General features: G+C 38.1%; 1 protein-coding gene across 5 annotated transcripts in view; it reads left to right on the top strand.

Moving 5' to 3' along the window:
* LOC128686959 (tripartite motif-containing protein 2) overlaps positions 1-16166 on the top strand; it is a 43960-nt gene extending 27794 nt beyond the window's left edge. For 4 of the 5 annotated variants that reach the window (XM_053774267.2, XM_053774268.2, XM_053774269.2 and 1 more), the window contains 5 exons: positions 5097-5371; positions 6080-6247; positions 7806-7985; positions 9194-10301; positions 12671-16166. In XM_053774267.2, coding sequence (XP_053630242.1) covers positions 5097-5371; positions 6080-6247; positions 7806-7985; positions 9194-10301; positions 12671-12918 — 1979 coding nt within the window. In that variant the 3' untranslated portion in view covers positions 12919-16166. The remainder of the gene's footprint in view (positions 1-5096; positions 5372-6079; positions 6248-7805; positions 7986-9193; positions 10302-12670) is intronic. The other variant, XM_053774271.2, reaches the window with a different exon arrangement.
* The last annotated feature ends 2491 nt before the right edge of the window (positions 16167-18657 follow it).

Here is an 18657-nt window from a genome sequence, read left to right as displayed (position 1 = left end):
GGCACAGTGAAGGATTAATTTCATTAGTAACGTTGTAGTTGTTAAACAGAAAGATGGATGGGAACTTGAACTGTGGTTCTGGGATTAGCAGGTTCAATGCTTTACCACTGAGTTATGAAGTTTATAATAGAAAAAGATTTGGAAACTGAATTTATATTCAAGTCTCTCTCAGTGGCACCAACTGTGACCCAAACTGACTCATTCCCACAACTCCAGCAACCATCACAGTAAATCTGTTCTCGCCCCCCTCAAAGCCATATAGTCTACAAACTCGATTTAAGTTGTAATATACGGCTGCAAGTGTTATTAGTTTAGTGTGAGGGAAAGCCTATAGCTTATAGCTGTGCTATCATTTGATGTCATGACAGTGGTCTTAGCTGTGAGTAGAGATATCAGTACCATTATAGGCAAGTTATTGGGCAATGATGACCAATAATGTACTGGTAATTTATTATGTCATATACTGCCCTGTTGACAAGTGAGTAACAATTATTCGTGATAATATTTCATCATCCATATGAGTGACATTTGTAGGTACTTAGTAAAATGTCTGACCCAAAATATGTGTGTGCTTTATGAAATTATAAATGTAGTTCGTTTTCCTTTCCTGGCTAAATGCAAAGGACACTGGAATAGTGAGAATGTCTCAGAGTCTGTATGAAAGCATTATAGGTGACTTCCTTGACCAAATAAACACATTAGCAATAAATTTTATTAAAATTCTCAATATTCATTTTGATTTATGTCTCTTGGTATTCGTAGATGATCGGTGACCACCTTGGCTGCTGTTTTGGATGTTTTCTAAGATTCATAAATGGTGGCAGTAGCACCCACTTGGTTATCTCATGAAATACCTCGGAGTTCTGTATCAGCCAAGAATAATTATACATCATAAAATTTGTTGTCATAATAGCACTAAAACAAGAATACAGTTCACCAAAAATGAGCACTCAGAAATTAAAAACTTGCCTGAACAGCACCAGACTCAAGTTGAAAATTTTCCTGAGCAGCAAATCTCTATCCCAAGATTGAAGTACTGAATGCTTATACATACATTCATGTTTGCCAACATGTGTGTATACTTATGTATATACATGCAGTATATTCTTTTATTTTTATTTTTATTTATTATCACACTGGCCGATTCCCACCAAGGCAGGGTGGCCCGAAAAAGAAAAACTTTCACCATCATTCACTCCATCACTGTCTTGCCAGAAGGGTGCTTTACACTACAGTTTTTAAACTGCAACATTAACACCCCTCCTTCAGAGTGCAGGCACTGTACTTCCCATCTCCAGGACTCAAGTCCGGCCTGCCGGTTTCCCTGAATCCCTTCATAAATGTTACTTTGCTCACACTCCAACAGCACGTCAAGTATTAAAAACCATTTGTCTCCATTCACTCCTATCAAACACGCTCACGCATGCCTGCTGGAAGTCAAAGCCCCTCGCACACAAAACCTCCTTTACCCCCTCCCTCCAACCCTTCCTAGGCCGACCCCTACCCCGCCTTCCTTCCACTACAGACTGATACACTCTTGAAGTCATTCTGTTTCGCTCCATTCTCTCTACATGTCCAAACCACCTCAACAACCCTTCCTCAGCCCTCTGGACAACAGTTTTGGTAATCCCGCACCTCCTCCTAACTTCCAAACTACGAATTCTCTGCATTATATTCACACCACACATTGCCCTCAGACATGACATCTCCACTGCCTCCAGCCTTCTCCTCACTGCAACATTCATCACCCACGCTTCACACCCATATAAGAGCGTTGGTAAAACTATACTCTCATACATTCCCCTCTTTGCCTCCAAGGACAAAGTTCTTTGTCTCCACAGACTCCTAAGTGCACCACTCACTCTTTTTCCCTCATCAATTCTATGATTCACCTCATCTTTCATAGACCCATCCGCTGACACGTCCACTCCCAAATATCTGAATACGTTCACCTCCTCCATACTCTCTCCCTCCAATCTGATATTCAATCTTTCATCACCTAATCTTTTTGTTATCCTCATAACATTACTCTTTCCTGTATTCACCTTTAATTTTCTTCTTTTGCACACCCTACCAAATTCATCCACCAATCTCTGCAACTTCTCTTCAGAATCTCCCAAGAGCACAGTGTCATCAGCAAAGAGCAGCTGTGACAACTCCCACTTTGTGTGTGATTCTTTATCTTTTAACTCCATGCCTCTTGCCACGACCCTCGCATTTACTTCTCTTACAACCCCATCTATAAATATATTAAACAACCACGGTGACATCACACATCCTTGTCTAAGGCCTACTTTTACTGGGAAAAAATTTCCCTCTTTCCTACATACTCTAACTTGAGCCTCACTATCCTTGTAAAAACTCTTCACTGCTTTCAGTAACCTACCTCCCACACCATACACCTGCAACATCTGCCACATTGCCCCCCTATCCACCCTGTCATACGCCTTTTCCAAATCCATAAATGCCACAAAGACCTCTTTAGCCTTATCTAAATACTGTTCACTTATATGTTTCACTGTAAACACCTGGTCCACACACCCCCTACCTTTCCTAAAGCCTCCTTGTTCATCTGCTATCCTATTCTCCGTCTTACTCTTAATTCTTTCAATTATAACTCTACCATACACTTTACCAGGTACACTCAACAGACTTATCCCCCTATAATTTTTGCACTCTCTTTTATCCCCTTTGCCTTTATACAAAGGAACTATGCATGCTCTCTGCCAATCCCTAGGTACCTTACCCTCTTCCATACATTTATTAAATAATTGCACCAACCACTCCAAAACTATATCCCCACCTGCTTTTAACATTTCTATCTTTATCCCATCAATCCCGGCTGCCTTACCCCATTTCATTTTACCCACTGCCTCACGAACTTCCCCCACACTCACAACTGGCTCTTCCTCACTCCTACAAGATGTTATTCCTCCTTGCCCTATACACGAAATCACAGCTTCCCTATCTTCATCAACATTTAACAATTCCTCAAAATATTCCCTCCATCTTCCCAATACCTCTAACTCTCCATTTAATAACTCTCCTCTCCTATTTTTAACTGACAAATCCATTTGTTCTCTAGGCTTTCTTAACTTGTTAATCTCACTCCAAAACTTTTTCTTATTTTCAACAAAATTTGTTGATAACATCTCACCCACTCTCTCATTTGCTCTCTTTTTACATTGCTTCACCACTCTCTTAACCTCTCTCTTTTTCTCCATATACTCTTCCCTCCTTGCATCACTTCTACTTTGTAAAAACTTCTCATATGCTAACTTTTTCTCCCTTACTACTCTCTTTACATCATCGTTCCACCAATCGCTCCTCTTCCCTCCTGCACCCACTTTCCTGTAACCACAAACTTCTGCTGAACACTCTAACACTACATTTTTAAACCTACCCCATACCTCTTCGACCCCATTGCCTATGCTCTCATTAGCCCATCTATCCTCCAATAGCTGTTTATATCTTACCCTAACTGCCTCCTTTTTTAGTTTATAAACCTTCACCTCTCTCTTCCCTGATGCTTCTATTCTCATTGTATCCCATCTACCTTTTACTCTCAGTGTAGCTACAACTAGAAAGTGATCTGATATATCTGTGGCCCCTCTATAAACATGTACATCCTGAAGTCTACTCAACAGTCTTTTATCTACCAATACATAATCCAACAAACTACTGTCATTTCGCCCTACATCATATCGTGTATACTTATTTATCCTCTTTTTCTTAAAATATGTATTACCTATAACTAAACCCCTTTCTATACAAAGTTCAATCAAAGGGCTCCCATTATCATTTACACCTGGCACCCCAAACTTACCTACCACACCCTCTCTAAAAGTTTCTCCTACTTTAGCATTCAGGTCCCCTACCACAATTACTCTCTCACTTGGTTCAAAGGTTCCTATACATTCACTTAACATCTCCCAAAATCTCTCTCTCTCCTCTGCATTCCTCTCTTCTCCAGGTGCATACACGCTTATTATGACCCACTTCTCGCATCCAACCTTTACTTTAATCCACATAATTCTTGAATTTACACATTCATATTCTCTTTTCTCCTTCCATAACTGATCATTTAACATTACTGCTACCCCTTCCTTTGCTCTAACTCTCTCAGATACTCCAGATTTAATCCCATTTATTTCCCCCCACTGAAACTCTCCTACCCCCTTCAGCTTTGTTTCGCTTAGAGCCAGGACATCTAACTTCTTTTCATTCATAACATCAGCAATCATCTGTTTCTTGTCATCCGCACTACATCCACGCACATTTAAGCATCCCAGTTTTATAAAGTTTTTCTTCTTCTCTTTTTTAGTAAATGTATACAGGAGAAGGGGTTACTAGCCCATTGCTCCCGGCATTTTTATATACATGTTATTTTTATATTGCTGGACTTGAGTCCTGGAAATGGGAAGTACAATGCCTGCACTCTAAAGGAGGGGCTTGGGATATTAGCAGTTTGGAGGGATATGTTGTGTATTTTTATACATATATGCTTCTAAACTGTTGTGTTCTGAGCACCTCTGCAAAAACAGTGATTATGTGTGAGTGAGGTGAAAGTGTTGAATGATGATGAAAGTATTTTCTTTTTGGGGATTTTCTTTCTTTTTGGGTCACCCTGCCTCGGTGGGAGACGGCTGACTTGTTAAAAAAAAAAAAATGTGTATATTGGGAAATGTGTTAGGCAATGAAAAAATGTCATGCTGCACTAATATAAAATAATAGAGAAAATAATATTGATACTCTGTACACACATTCAAAGTGACTGGGCCACTTATTTTGTCTCCACATATCTACCTTGTACCTCAGTCTTTTTATATCCTATGCTTATATTCTTTCCTACCTTTTTATGAAGACTGGTCAATTATTTATTTATTTCTCTCTCTTCACCACACTAATAAGAAACTACATAAATCTAAAAGTTCTTAGGAATATTAAAAATGTGCATTACCATTGCTAACAAAATTTATGCTAATGAAACTTATCTCAAAAGGAAACTTAAGCACTTCCTAATTAGTAAATCCTGGGAAATGACTTAATAACTGTTTCATCACTGTAGAAAAACATTTCAACACGTGTCATTGTAGCTCTAATATGGACAGGTTCCTTTGATGGGGTCGAACACACCCCTAAGCTGCTACACTGCTCGCACACCGTTTGTCTTCACTGCCTTACTCGGATTGTCGCCTCCCACGCACGTGATGATGGCACGTTTCGCTGTCCAATATGTCGGGAGTCTATACGCATTCCTTCGGGGGGAGTGGCGGCTCTACCCCCCTCTTTCTTAGTGAACCAATTATTGGATCTCATGTCACGACAGAGACGAGAAGTTGTACCCAAGTGTTCCACCCATGCTAATCAGGTACAGTATGGTGCAGCATATAATTTTACTATTACTAATTTATCCTGCTTGTACCTTCAAACAGTTTATTTCTTCTGCCATTTTATCATTCCATTAGATATGTCCCTAGAGCTTAACAAATTTATTTAATTTCTAAAGATTTTTCTTACATTGTATATACATACCTTTCCCTCCTATATACAGTACTTTTACTAATTCACCATTAACCTACTTTCACGGGAAGAGATATCAGAATAAGGAAGAGTGACAAGCGAGGTTTTGCAAGGATCGGTATTAGGACCACTACTGTTTCTGATATAAATGTGACTCATATACTAGATGAGACTGAGTCAGATACATTGCATTGTGCACCTTCTGTGTGGTAAATGTTGTGATTTTGGAGATATTTTTTATTTTAAATGCAGTTCATAGTGAATTTTATTGTAAAAATTATTCAGTGTGTTGCCTGTCTCATATTTTTCATGCTTGCAGATCCACCCTTTTGCTCTATTGCATATTTTTTTCCCCATTTGTAGGTGCAGTATGTTTGTATGTATTAAATTTATTACACCCAGGTCACGATTAGGGCAAGTTCGAATAGTGCCAATTCAAACAATGTGACCACTTAGCGGATTCATCATTTGCGTTAATCGTGACCTAGCTGTGCTGTATATAGTATTTGGTTTCTTCTGCAGTATAACTGTATTAAATTAGTGCATATCTTTTCAGGAATTACTGTTTTGCGAGTCGTGCGACCTTGTGTTTTGCATGCAGTGTAGCAATGGGTCCCACCAGGGCAGTGCTGCCAGCTATCAACACACAGTCATTCCACTCTCCATTGCTATCAAAAGAATGTCAGAAATACTATGTTATAAGGCAAATGAATGTTATTCAAAGGTGAGGCTAATATCCTTCCATGCTTGGGATCCATATCCCTTATCTTGCTGGTAGTTTACACAGTTTAAAGATACAAATTGCTGAATAAGCTTTTATGGGTTGTAACATTTTGCTTTGTGTGTAGAGCTTTATCAAGCCATGATAGGTCAGGTGTTGATCTACACAGAGCCATACACGACTTGACAAACCTCTGCTCAAATCCAAATATGACTCAATAAACCTCTACATAAAGCCAAACATGACCTGATAAACCTCTGAACAGAGCAATACACAACAAACCTCTATGCCGAGCGAAACATGATTTGGCAAACCTCTACACAGAGTCAAACAAGACTTGATGAAGCTCTACACTACCCAAAACAAGACTTGATAAAGCTCGACACAGTCCAAAATATAATTTGATAATGGTCTACACAGCACAGAACATGATTTGATAAAGGTATACACAAAACAAAACGTGATTAAATAATACAGATACAGTGGACCCCCGGTTAACGAACTTTTTTCATTCCAGAAGTATGTTCAGGTGCCAGTACTGACCGAATTTTTTCCCATAAGGAATATTGTGAAGTAGATTAGTCCATTTCAGACCCCCAAACATACACGTACAAACGCACTTACATAAATACACTTACATAATTGGTCGCATTTGGAGGTGATCGTTAAGCGGGGGTCCACTGTACAAGTTTATTTCAACATAATAACATTGTTTATACAGAAATGGGTGACACTTGAATGTATGTTGAAAGCCCATGGTTATGCAGAGCATTTTGGGCATTAGAATAATTAAGGGAAAGGAAGTAGCAGGAGTGTGCGACTATTACGTCATAAGATAGCAGGAGTGTTGAGAAGGGAGTTATTATAAAATAAAGAGCCAACAGCAGCTTCATTCTGGTTGTACCTTTCTCATCAGCTATAATTTCTCTTGCATAACTTGCTCCTTAAAATAGAATCACCAAAGTTGGCCAATCAGTTGAAAGTGCTGGCTCACATTTGACTCCAGCTTCATACTGTGCCCAACATTATTGCTTAATATCAAGTACAGTGGACCCCTGCATAACGATCAGCTCCCAACTTGACCAATTATGTAAGTGTATTTTTGTAAGTGCTTTTGTAGGTGTATTTTTGGGGGTCTGAAACGGACTAATCTAATTCACAATATTTCTTATGGGAGCAAATTCGGTCTATAACGGCACCCAAACAGACTTCTGGATTGAAATAATATCGTTATGCGGGGGTCCACTGTACATTACACGTATTAAATAACCTAATAAAAATAGCTGCTAGGCTTCAGCTTTGAAGTTAACTGAGGTATGTCAGCAGATTTTAGCTTGTAAACACTTGTAAGTGTAAAGAGGAATGGGAAGGAAGGGTAGGAGAAAGAGCTAGGGATAGAGGGGTGCATTTGTATCATAAGATACGCTTAAATGAATGTAGCTTAGGCTTATTTACCTTAATTGTTGCTCAGATGCGATTAAACCATATCTAGTCTTAATTTGATTTCATTTTAAATGTTACCGAGTATGTACACTTATATTGAAAACCTATGAATTTTCAGTTGAATGAGGCAAGTGATGCAGTAACTTCAGAAATGCATCAACTGGACCATGCAGTTGACTCAACATTTGAGGATGTCAACAGAGCATTCCAAGCAATTATTGACACGATTGAGCAACGGCGAGAAGCAGTCATCAACAACGTTAAAAAGATGCGCGATGAGAAGAAGAAGGTTTTACAGGTGAGAGTCACAGTAATATGTGAATATTTAGAAGGGTAGATGGAAAATAAAATCCAACTAAATGAGTTTTTTTTTTTTTAAATAATCTGAATATATATTTTTTGTGGCATTTGAATTGTTTGGAGAGATGTCTGAACTGTCGTATCTGTGTGCCTCTGGCAAGGCAGTGATAGTGTGAATGATGGTGAGTTTCTTTTTTGGGTCATCTTGCCTCAGTGTTAAAAAAAAAAAAAAGTATAGTTTGTATTATTTACCAATACAGTAATACTTGTCTTACTTTCATATTGGGAGCTTTCCTACGAGTTAGAGATGATGGCCTCTGTATTATGTTATTGTTATTAAGTATATTTAAATGCTTTTCTTATATGTAATGTGTTTTTTCCTTTGAAACTGTTGTGTAATGAACTAATAGGCAAGGAGGAAATGTCCATTTAGTTGAAAATATATTGTATTGAAATGCCTGATACACGGACATGGTCAGTTGTACAGAGAATCTACCAGACACATGCAGTTATAATAAAGTTGGTAGAATTACCGACAATATGTAAAGTAAAAGGACACAAGTGCAACTAATGTGACATTTATTGTGGCAACGTTTCGCTCTCCAGGAGCTTTATCAAGCCATTACAAACAATACATGGACACAGAGGGTATATAAAGGCTCAGAGTGAGGTGAATACTAGTGAGGTACCATTCCGATGTTCACTAGTGGTAGTAGTAGTAGTAGTAGTGGTAGTGACAAAAGCAATTAATTCGTACATGAGTAAAAGGATATAAAAGCTATTACTACTATAATGTCACATTAGTTGCACTTGTGTCCTTTTACTTTACACATGCAGTTATATTATTAATGGTTAAAGTGTCGATTCAGTGGATTTGGTCTGTTGTATGGTGAGCCTTAGTCCATGGCATCGAACATCTGTCTGACCAGATATTTTGTTTGTTTTATCTAAATTCATTACATAAGGGTCCATTATATTAAGGTTCTACATAACCAGTTAATGTAGTATGATAGTATTTCTTTTTCAGTAAAATCTCTAACAAGGTTAGACATTCATTAGGGGGTTTCTTACCGAGGAAGGTGGTTGATGCTTGTATGCTTTGCATCATCGTACTTTTACTGCAAAAGAAAATTGCTTAAAAATGTGTAAAATAAGAGAATGATATAAATTAATTTATCTTCCCCCATCCCCCTTGTTTTTTTACAGGACCAGTTAAACATCATTGAGGGAGAGAGACGGAAAGTTCAACAGGAATGTGAAGGTCTTCAGTACCAAGTAGAAGTTCGAAACATTACCAAAAAGATTGCTCACCTTAACACAAAAATTGACTCTCTATCCACATTAGTTGAACCAAGAGAAAATGCTTTCCTGAAATTTGAAAGTCATCACAATGAGGCCTTTGATCAGATTCAGGCAACTATTGAGGATTATGGACGGATTGTTTCAAGTAAAACCTTCCCGAGTTTGTGCTTTATGAAGGCCAAGAAAGCCATGACTCATTTACGCAGTGAAGTTGTAGTTCATACTGTCGATTACGATGGAGAGAGTCAAAGTACAGGTGGCGACCCTGTTGAAGCGGAAGTAAAGACTGAAGGTGGGGATGTGATTGAGAGCCAAATTGAAGACAATGAGGATGGGTCTTATTCTGTATTCTTTACCCCTGAGCAAGGTGGGACACACAGTGTGGCTGTGAAAATATTTGGGAGATCGATCAAAGAAAGCCCATTGCATGTGGAAGTGATCGATGAACATAATCCAGATATTGTGTATGGTTCACGTGGTTCTGGAAAGGACCAGTTTTTGCAACCAGTGGGAATATGTATCGATGACAATGAGTATATGTATGTGGCAGACACAGGAAATTCTCGAATTAAGGTGTTGAGTCCGCAACTGAAAGAAGTGCAACATATAGTGGGTGATGCCTTAGAGGGCAGAAGCGTTACGGGCATTACTCGAACTCCCAGCAGTTCCTTAGTGTTTGTGAACTGGCGGAAGAAGACTATAACAGAAGTAACTTCCTCAGGTCAGCTCCTTTCCCAGTTCACTCATGAACAGTTAATAGAACCAACGATGCTGGCAGTTAACAATGATGGTGAAATTCTTGTAGCAGACAATGCAGTGAATTCAATTTTTGTTTTTCTTCCCGGTGGGAAACTGGTAAGAAAGTGGGGGGTGAAAGGGAACAAGCCAGGTCAGTTGGGGTCCATTGCTGCACTCTGCACTGGTCCTGATAATGAGATAGTGGTCGCTGATTCAAGAATACAAGTATTCTCTCCTGAAGGACAGTTCTCACGCACTATTTTTGAAACTAAAGGTTAGTTGCAGCTGCCTGAAATAGTGAAGTTTCATTATAAACTTTGAATTTTTTTATTTATTTTTTCTAATATTTGAACAGACAAGCAAATAAATTTTATTTTCAAAATACAGTGGACCCCCGGTTAATGATATTTTTTCACTCCAGAAGTATGTTCAGGTGCCAGTACTGACCGAATTTGTTCCCATAAGAAATATTGTGAAGTAGATTAGTCCATTTCAGACCCCCAAACATACACGTACAAATGCACTTACATAAATACACTTACATAATTGGTCACATTTGGAGGTAATCGTTATGCGGGGGTCCACTGTATATATACATAATGAATGTTGCAAGGAGGAGGCAGTGATGTCATGTATGAGGGCAATGAATGGTGTAAATATTAAGCAGAGAATTTGTAGCTTGGAGATGAAAAGGTGTGGGCATTACAAAAGTATTATCCAGAGGGCTGAGAAGAGGTTCTTGAGGTAGTTTAGACGTTCAGAGAGGATAGAGTGAAATAGGATGACTTGAATGATGTATAAATATGTAGTGGAGGGAAGGCAGGGTAGGGGTTGCCCTAGGAAAGGTTGGAGGGAGGGTATAAAAGAGGCTGTGTGTGCAAGGGGCTTGGACATCCAGCAGGAATGTGTGAGTATGTTAGATGGGAGCGAGTGGAGGCAAATGGATTTTGGGACTTGATGAGTTGTTGGAGTATGAGCAAGGTAACATTTGTAAAAGGATTCTGGGAAACCTGTTAGCCAGACTTCAGTCCTGGAGGTGGGAAGTACAGTGCCTGCACTCTGAAGGAAGAGTGGGGATATTTGCAGTTTGAAGGGGCATCTGAACTGGCAAGACAACTATTGAATGAATGATGGTGGACATATTTCATCTTTGGGGGATCACTACCTTGGTGAATGATGGGCAGTGTGGTAATGAAAATAAAAATACAGCCTCTTCTCACTTAGCGACGTACTCGTTTACCAATGCCTCAGACTTACGACGGGCTCTCTCATCAGTATTCATACCTAAATAATGTATATTACAGCTGATTTCTTCTATTCTGTTTATTACAATATACAGTACCCTACTATATAAGCATTTAAGAATATACCAGAAATGTTATAAATGGTGCAAAGGTGATATTAAAACAACATCGGAGATGGTTGACACAAACCCACTACCATTATAATATGCTCCTCAATTAGCGACAAATTCATTTACCAACATGGTCTTAGGAAAACGGAAGTCCGTCGTTAAGTGGGAAGAGGTTGTACTATTCAGGTTAAGCACTTGTGATAGTGTGTCTTAGTTTGTTGATAAACATTTTGTCATAATTTATATAGAGTAGGAAGTCACAAGTGGTCTAGAGTGAAATGCTGATGAAGCACATACTAGAATTATTGTGATAAGCTTGATTCAAGAAATTCACAAATAATTTTACAGACATAAGTAGTATAAATTTGTACAATTGCACTGAGGACACGTAGATGTTATAGGTATACATTAATGAGAATAAAGTTAGACATTATGCTAATAGTGATGCAACTAGTGATACTCCTCCCTCCCCACTGGTAGACTCAGATATGGCAGCAAATATCAAATTCCCCAGATTTGAGCACCTCTTAGAAACTTGTGAGCTTACCTTGCCTTTCCTCACCTCTGATAGTCCCATCTTTTATGCAGTAATAAGGGTGACATCATAAAGCAGAGACTGTAGAGGTTTGTAGATAAATGACTCAGAGAACTGACATGTTGATAAATGAGACACATTTGCAACACCTGGGTATCTTTATTGTGGAAATGTTTCGTCGCACAATAAAGATACCCAGGTCTTGCACGTGTGTTTAATTTATCCTTTGTAGGGGTTATATATATTCATACATCTTGCTTAAACCCATGTGGGTCATCCGAGCAAGGAGTGTTCGGAGCTTGATAATCTGTTTGCTAATATTCAGACAGAAACCTAACTCTGGCAGCCAGACTTCAGTGCAGATATTCTCTTATGATTTTTTTTAATTGACCAATTTGCTGTATCAGCTGTGACCTCCCTCTCCATTTCTCTGATACCCACCTTTTTGTCCCTCTCATCTCTGCTGGATAGTGCTTTTCATGAATATAGTAACTGTAAACTTGGGGTAAGTTGCATGCTCTCAGTTAGCTTGAATAATGTGGAGGTTAAAGATGGTCAAACTATTTCATGATTCTGTATATTAAGAATGAATTATATTTCCTAAATTAGAGGACTATTATACAAATAACCCTCACATAGGAGAAAGAAGCTTCTTTCTTCTGTGTATGGGTTATTTGTGTGTTGTTGCAGTCATGGCGTTGTGCCTTTTTGTTCTTTTTAGATGACTGAGTTTGTAATTTCCACTTTATTTCAGGGAAAGGGCTAAAGGGGACATATGGAGGTCTCTTTTTGGACCCCAAAGGTTTATTGCTGGCTACGAGACAAGAGCGCAACAATTCCTGTATTCAGGTGTTTGATTATACACTTGGAACGCTTATCTTCACTATAGACTCCCGCGAGGCAAAGCTGAAGCGGCCTTCAGGGTTAGCCACAACACGGGATGGCCACGTTGTCATTGTTGACCTCGGTAATGACTGCGTCAAGAAATTCAGGTATATGTAGATAAGATGGACTGAAAAATTGTTTGTGTATCAGGAAAACCTACCACCAGCAGAGAAACATATTTGATATGCCAGTGTCGATAACCATCCACCAGCAGAGAAAGAGAGAGAGAGATGTTTGATATACCAGTGTTGATAACCTACCACCAGTAGAGAGAGAGATTTGACATACTGATGTCGATAACCTACCACCATTGGAGAGATGTGTGTTTGATGTGCTGGTGTTGATAAAATATGTCAAGTACTTATTTGTATGTCACTATGTGCATATTACTATATGCATCGAGTAATTAATCTATTCGCAATGCAATATTCATACTTATGTGAGAGGTGTTCATAATATAAAATCTAGCCAGTGTTTATACATGTTGGTTTTCACTATTGCATAGGTCTTTTATGTAAATGAACTACTGCTTTAAAAATAACTTGAAAGTTCTGTTAATCTTAAAGTTATTCCAATCTTATATTAATTTTGCAGGGATAAAGGTAAAACTTTGACCGTGGCTATTAAGACAATTACTTTATAGCTAAAGTTATCTTGGTCGCAGTGTGCAGGTCCCGCTTGCTTTACATGATGTATGCATTCGTGATCCATGGCACATAAACGAAGCCATTGTAACGTAAAACAGTGGGAGTCATCCTGATGCTGCAAATTCCACATTTTTTGAATAATGTTTGCCCCCCAAAAAAAAAAAATGCATTGAATGGTAATACGCATAGAAAGGAACAAATTTGGTCAAAAACAAATTGAGAAAACTAAAAATCAAAATTCAGTCATAACTTCCCTCCCCTTTTCCCCTTCTTTTCTGCCTCCATCACCAGCCAACACAGTAATCCCATATTTGTGACAGTGCAACCCAATTTCGTCTGGCCGATAAGCCTTTTTTTTGTGTGTGGCACGTGACACTTAAATTGAAAACTAACTATAAGATTTCTTTCAAAATATTCTCATCCAACTGCATCCAAGTGGTTTCTTTCAGATTATTCTTTCTTTTTATTGTCAGTATTAACCAGGTTAAAGATATTTGAGGAGATATTATTAGAAGATCAAATGTTGGGCCAGGGTGATCACACCAGAGTGAAATTAATATCACTCAAATTCAGATTTTTCTTTCTTTTTATGCTGTAGAAAAGTAATGCAGTTTACATGTAATAAAACATTGTTTAGGCACAAAAGAAAACCACTAGTATGTAATGTATTTTGGGGAAATGCAGTTAAATGCATAGCAGATTACTGGTAAAAATAGGCCACTGGAGATCAGCAAATTCACAGAAAGTGAGTCCACATGAGGGAGACTTGTACGTACTAGTCAGAGTTTTATCGTTGGGCTGAATTGATTAAATGACATCAGTAAGCTTTTGAGCAGTGTTGCAGGCCAATAGAGAAAGCCAGTTCCCAAATTACAAGACTGACTACAACACCTGATTTGAAACAACAGTCAAGTTTCTTGAATGTGTAAATGAACTGATGCTGCACTGTTTACTTTATGGTGAATATTTTTTTTTTAAATGTTATCAAGAGAAAATTTTAATGTGGCACTGTATTTAAAAATATTGTTTGTAATGTAGCAGAGATAAATAATATAATTAATAATCAACAATATGAAAAATGGGAGGAATTACTGTAGACAGGATAGGAGGAGGGTTGTAACAGTAGTTGTATTGAAGGTGGAGAAGCACGAACTAGGGAATTACACTTTTCTGTGAGCAAGTGATTGTTTTCTAATGGAATCGTTGAAGCATCTGTCTTTGGCTGGTTAAATTTTTAGATTTTACTAAAAGTAAAAAATTGGAAATATTAGTTGTCAAATGAAATAATGCAACATTGATGATTTAATCTATTGCTTGGTGTAATTGAATGAGGTTTGAGTTTACTAAAGTTATTAAATAAATGCATTTAGTGATTAATATCCAAATTGTGAAAGCACTACTCATACAGTACCCCCAAATAGTTACAAGAGAGGAATTTAGGAAATGCCATAATTTTTAATATTGCGTATGTGCTTGAGTAACAGCATTTAAAAGTATGTTCAATATATTACAAAATTACTTAAAGTTTTATATAGTCTGAGAAAACTCTCAATTAAAAGATTGATACCAGCTCTTTTAAAGTACATAACTAAAGTGTTAACATTTACATATTAAAAATATAATACAGTGGAACCTCTACTTGCGAGCGTGTCCACGTGCGAGTTTTTCCAATTACGAGCAGTCGATGTGTCGATTTTTTGCTTCCATACGCGAGCAAAATTTCCACAAGTGAGCAGACCTCAAGGCAGGTTCCTTGACACTGGTGAGGGGCTCTTGCTCTTGATCTCGGGAATTGTATCTCATTTGTTTGTTGGACTATCTTATTGAAACTTTGGCAATGTATGATGGAAAGATGCTTCTTAATGTACACCAAAAATGAAAGAAATCTAAGCATAAATAATGGAGTTCACTTCTCAGCAATTAGTCACCCCTTAGTGGTAATTTCGAATGGTTTTTATGGTTGTATTCTTGTTTTTTTGGTCTCATTTGATAGAATGGAAGATATATTACAGAAATAGATACGATTTTGATTGCTTTCATGATGAAAAGTGCCTTGAAATTGAGCTCAACCTAGGAGAAATGGTCCCTGTCCATTTCAATATGCACTCGTGAATGGGTTGACATATTTATACAATTATTGCAGTAAGGAATAATTGTAAATCTTATATTTTTTGTGAATAAAAATTACAAATAATTTATAAAATAATAATGATAATAATAATAACGATAATAATAATATGTATAATAATAATATGAATAATAACAATACATATAATAAAAATAATATAATACATAATATATTTTTTTTTTTTTTCAACAAGTCGGCCGTCTCCCACCGAGGCAGGGTGACCCAAAAAAGAAAGAAAATCTCCAAAAAGAAAATACTTTCATCATCATTCAACACTTTCACCACACTCACACATTATCACTGCTTTTGCAGAGGTGCTCAGAATACAACAGCTTAAAAGCATATACGTATAAAGATACACAACATATCCCTCCAAACTGCCAATATCCCAACTCCCTCCTTTAAAGTGCAGGCATTGTACTTCCCATTTCCAGGACTCAAGTCCGACTATATGAACATAACCGGTTTCCCTGAATCCCTTCACTAAATATTACCCTGCTCACACTCCAACAGATCGTCAGGTCCCAAGTATCATTCGCCTCCATTCACTCCTATCTAACACGCTCATGCACGCTTGCTGGAAATCCAAGCCCCTAGCCCACAAAACCTCCTTTACCCCCTCTTTCCAACCCTTTTGAGGACGACCCCTACCCCTCCTTCCTTCCCCTATAGATTTATATGCTTTCCATGTCATTCTACTTTGATCCATTCTCTCTAAATGACCAAACCACCTCAACAACCCCTCTTCTGCCCTCTGACTAATGCTTTTATTAACTCCACACCTTCTCCTAATTTCCACACTCCGAATTTTCTGCATAATATTTACACCACACATTGCCCTTAGACAGGACATCTCCACTGCCTCCGTCTCCTCGCTGCTGCATTTACCACCCAAGCTTCACATCCATATAAGAGTGTTGGTACTACTATACTTTCATACATTCCCTTCTTTGCCTCCATAGATAACGTTTTTTGACTCCACATATACCTCAACGCACCACTCATCTTTTTTCCCTCATCAATTCTATGATTAACCTCATCCTTCATAAATCCATCTGCCAACACGTCAACTCCCAAGTATCTGAAAACATTCACTTCTTCCATACTCCTCCTCCCCAATTTGATATCCAATTTTTCTTTATCTAAATCATTTGATACCCTCATCACCTTACTCTTTTCTATGTTCACTTTCAACTTTCTACCTTTACACACATTCTCAAACTCATCCACTAACCTTTGCAATTTTTCTTTAGAATCTCCCATAAGCACAGTATCATCAGCAAAAAGTAACTGTGTCAATTCCCATTTTGAATTTGATTCCCCATAATTTAATCCCACCCCTCTCCCAAACACCCTAGCATTTACTTCTTTTACAACCCCATCTATAAATATATTAAACAACCATGGTGACATTACACATCCCTGTCTAAGACCTACTTTTACCGGGAAGTATTCTCCCTCTCTTCTACACACCCTAACCTGAGCCTCACTATCCTCATAAAAGCTCTTTACAGCATTTAGTAACTTACCACCTATTCCATATACTTGCAACATCTGCCACATTGCTCCTCTATCCACTCTATCATATGCCTTTTCTAAATCCATAAATGCAATAAAAACTTCCCTACCTTTATCTAAATACTGTTCACATATATGCTTCAATGTAAACACTTGATCTACACATCCCCTACCCACTCTGAAGCCTCCCTGCTCATCCGCAATCCCACATTCTGTCTTACCTCTAATTCTTTCAATTATAACCCTACCGTATACTTTTCCTGGTATACTCAGTAAACTTATTCCTCTATATTTTTTACAATCTCTTTTGTCCCCTTTCCCTTTATATAAAGGGACTATACATGCTCTCCGCCAATCCCTAGGTACCTTCCCCTCTTTCATACATTTATTAAACAAAAGTACCAACCACTCCAACACTATATCCCCCCCTGCTTTTAACATTTCTGTCATGATCCCATCAGTTCCAGCTGCTTTACCCCCTTTCATTCTACGTAATACCTCACGTACCTCCACCACACTTACATTCTGCTCTTCTTCACTCCTAAAAGATGGTATACCTCCCTGGCCAGTGCATAAAATTACCGCCTCCCTTTCTTCCTCAACATTTAAAAGTTCCTCAAAATATTCTCTCCATCTACCTAATACCTCCCTCTCCCCATCTACTAACTCCCCTACTCTGTTTTTAACTGACAAATCCATACTTTCCCTAGGCTTTCTTAACTTGTTTAACTCACTCCAAAATTTTTTCTTATTTTCATTAAAATTTCTTGACAGTGCCTCTCCCACTCTTTGATCTGCTCTCCTTTTGCACTCTATCACCACTCTCTTCACCTTTCTTTTACTCTCCATATACTCTTCTCTTTTTATAACACTTCTGCTTTGTAAAAGCCTCTCGTAAGCTTCCTTTTTCTCTTTTATCACACCCTTTACTTCATCATTCCACCAATCACTCCTCTTTCCTCCTGCCCCCACCCTCCTATAACCACAAACTTCTGCCCCACATTCTAATACTGCATTTTTAAAACTATTCCAACCCTCTTCAACCCCCCCACTACTCATCTTTGCACTAGCCCACCTTTCTGCCAATAGTCGCTTATATCTCGCCCGAACTTCCTCCTCCCTTAGTTTATACACTTTCACCTCCCTCTTACTTGTTGTTGCCACCTTCCTCTTTTCCCATCTACCTCTTACTCTAACTGTAGCTACAACTAAATAATGATCCGATATATCAGTTGCCCCTCTATAAACATGTACATCCTGGAGCCTACCCATCAACCTTTTATCCACCAATACATAATCTAACAAACTACTTTCATTACGTGCTACATCATACCTTGTATATTTATTTATCTTCTTTTTCATAAAATATGTATTACTTATTACCAAATTTCTTTCTACACATAGCTCAATTAAAGGCTCCCCATTTACATTTACCCCTGGCATCCCAAATTTACCTACTACTCCCTCTATAACATTTTTACCCACTTTAGCATTGAAATCCCCAACCACCATTACTCTCACACTTGATTCAAAACTCCCCACGCATTCACTCAACATTTCCCA

This window comes from Cherax quadricarinatus, unplaced genomic scaffold (genome assembly GCF_038502225.1).
Source record: "Cherax quadricarinatus isolate ZL_2023a unplaced genomic scaffold, ASM3850222v1 Contig50, whole genome shotgun sequence".
Lineage (NCBI taxonomy): Eukaryota > Metazoa > Arthropoda > Malacostraca > Decapoda > Parastacidae > Cherax > Cherax quadricarinatus.
This window is presented reverse-complemented; position numbering and strand designations above follow the sequence as displayed.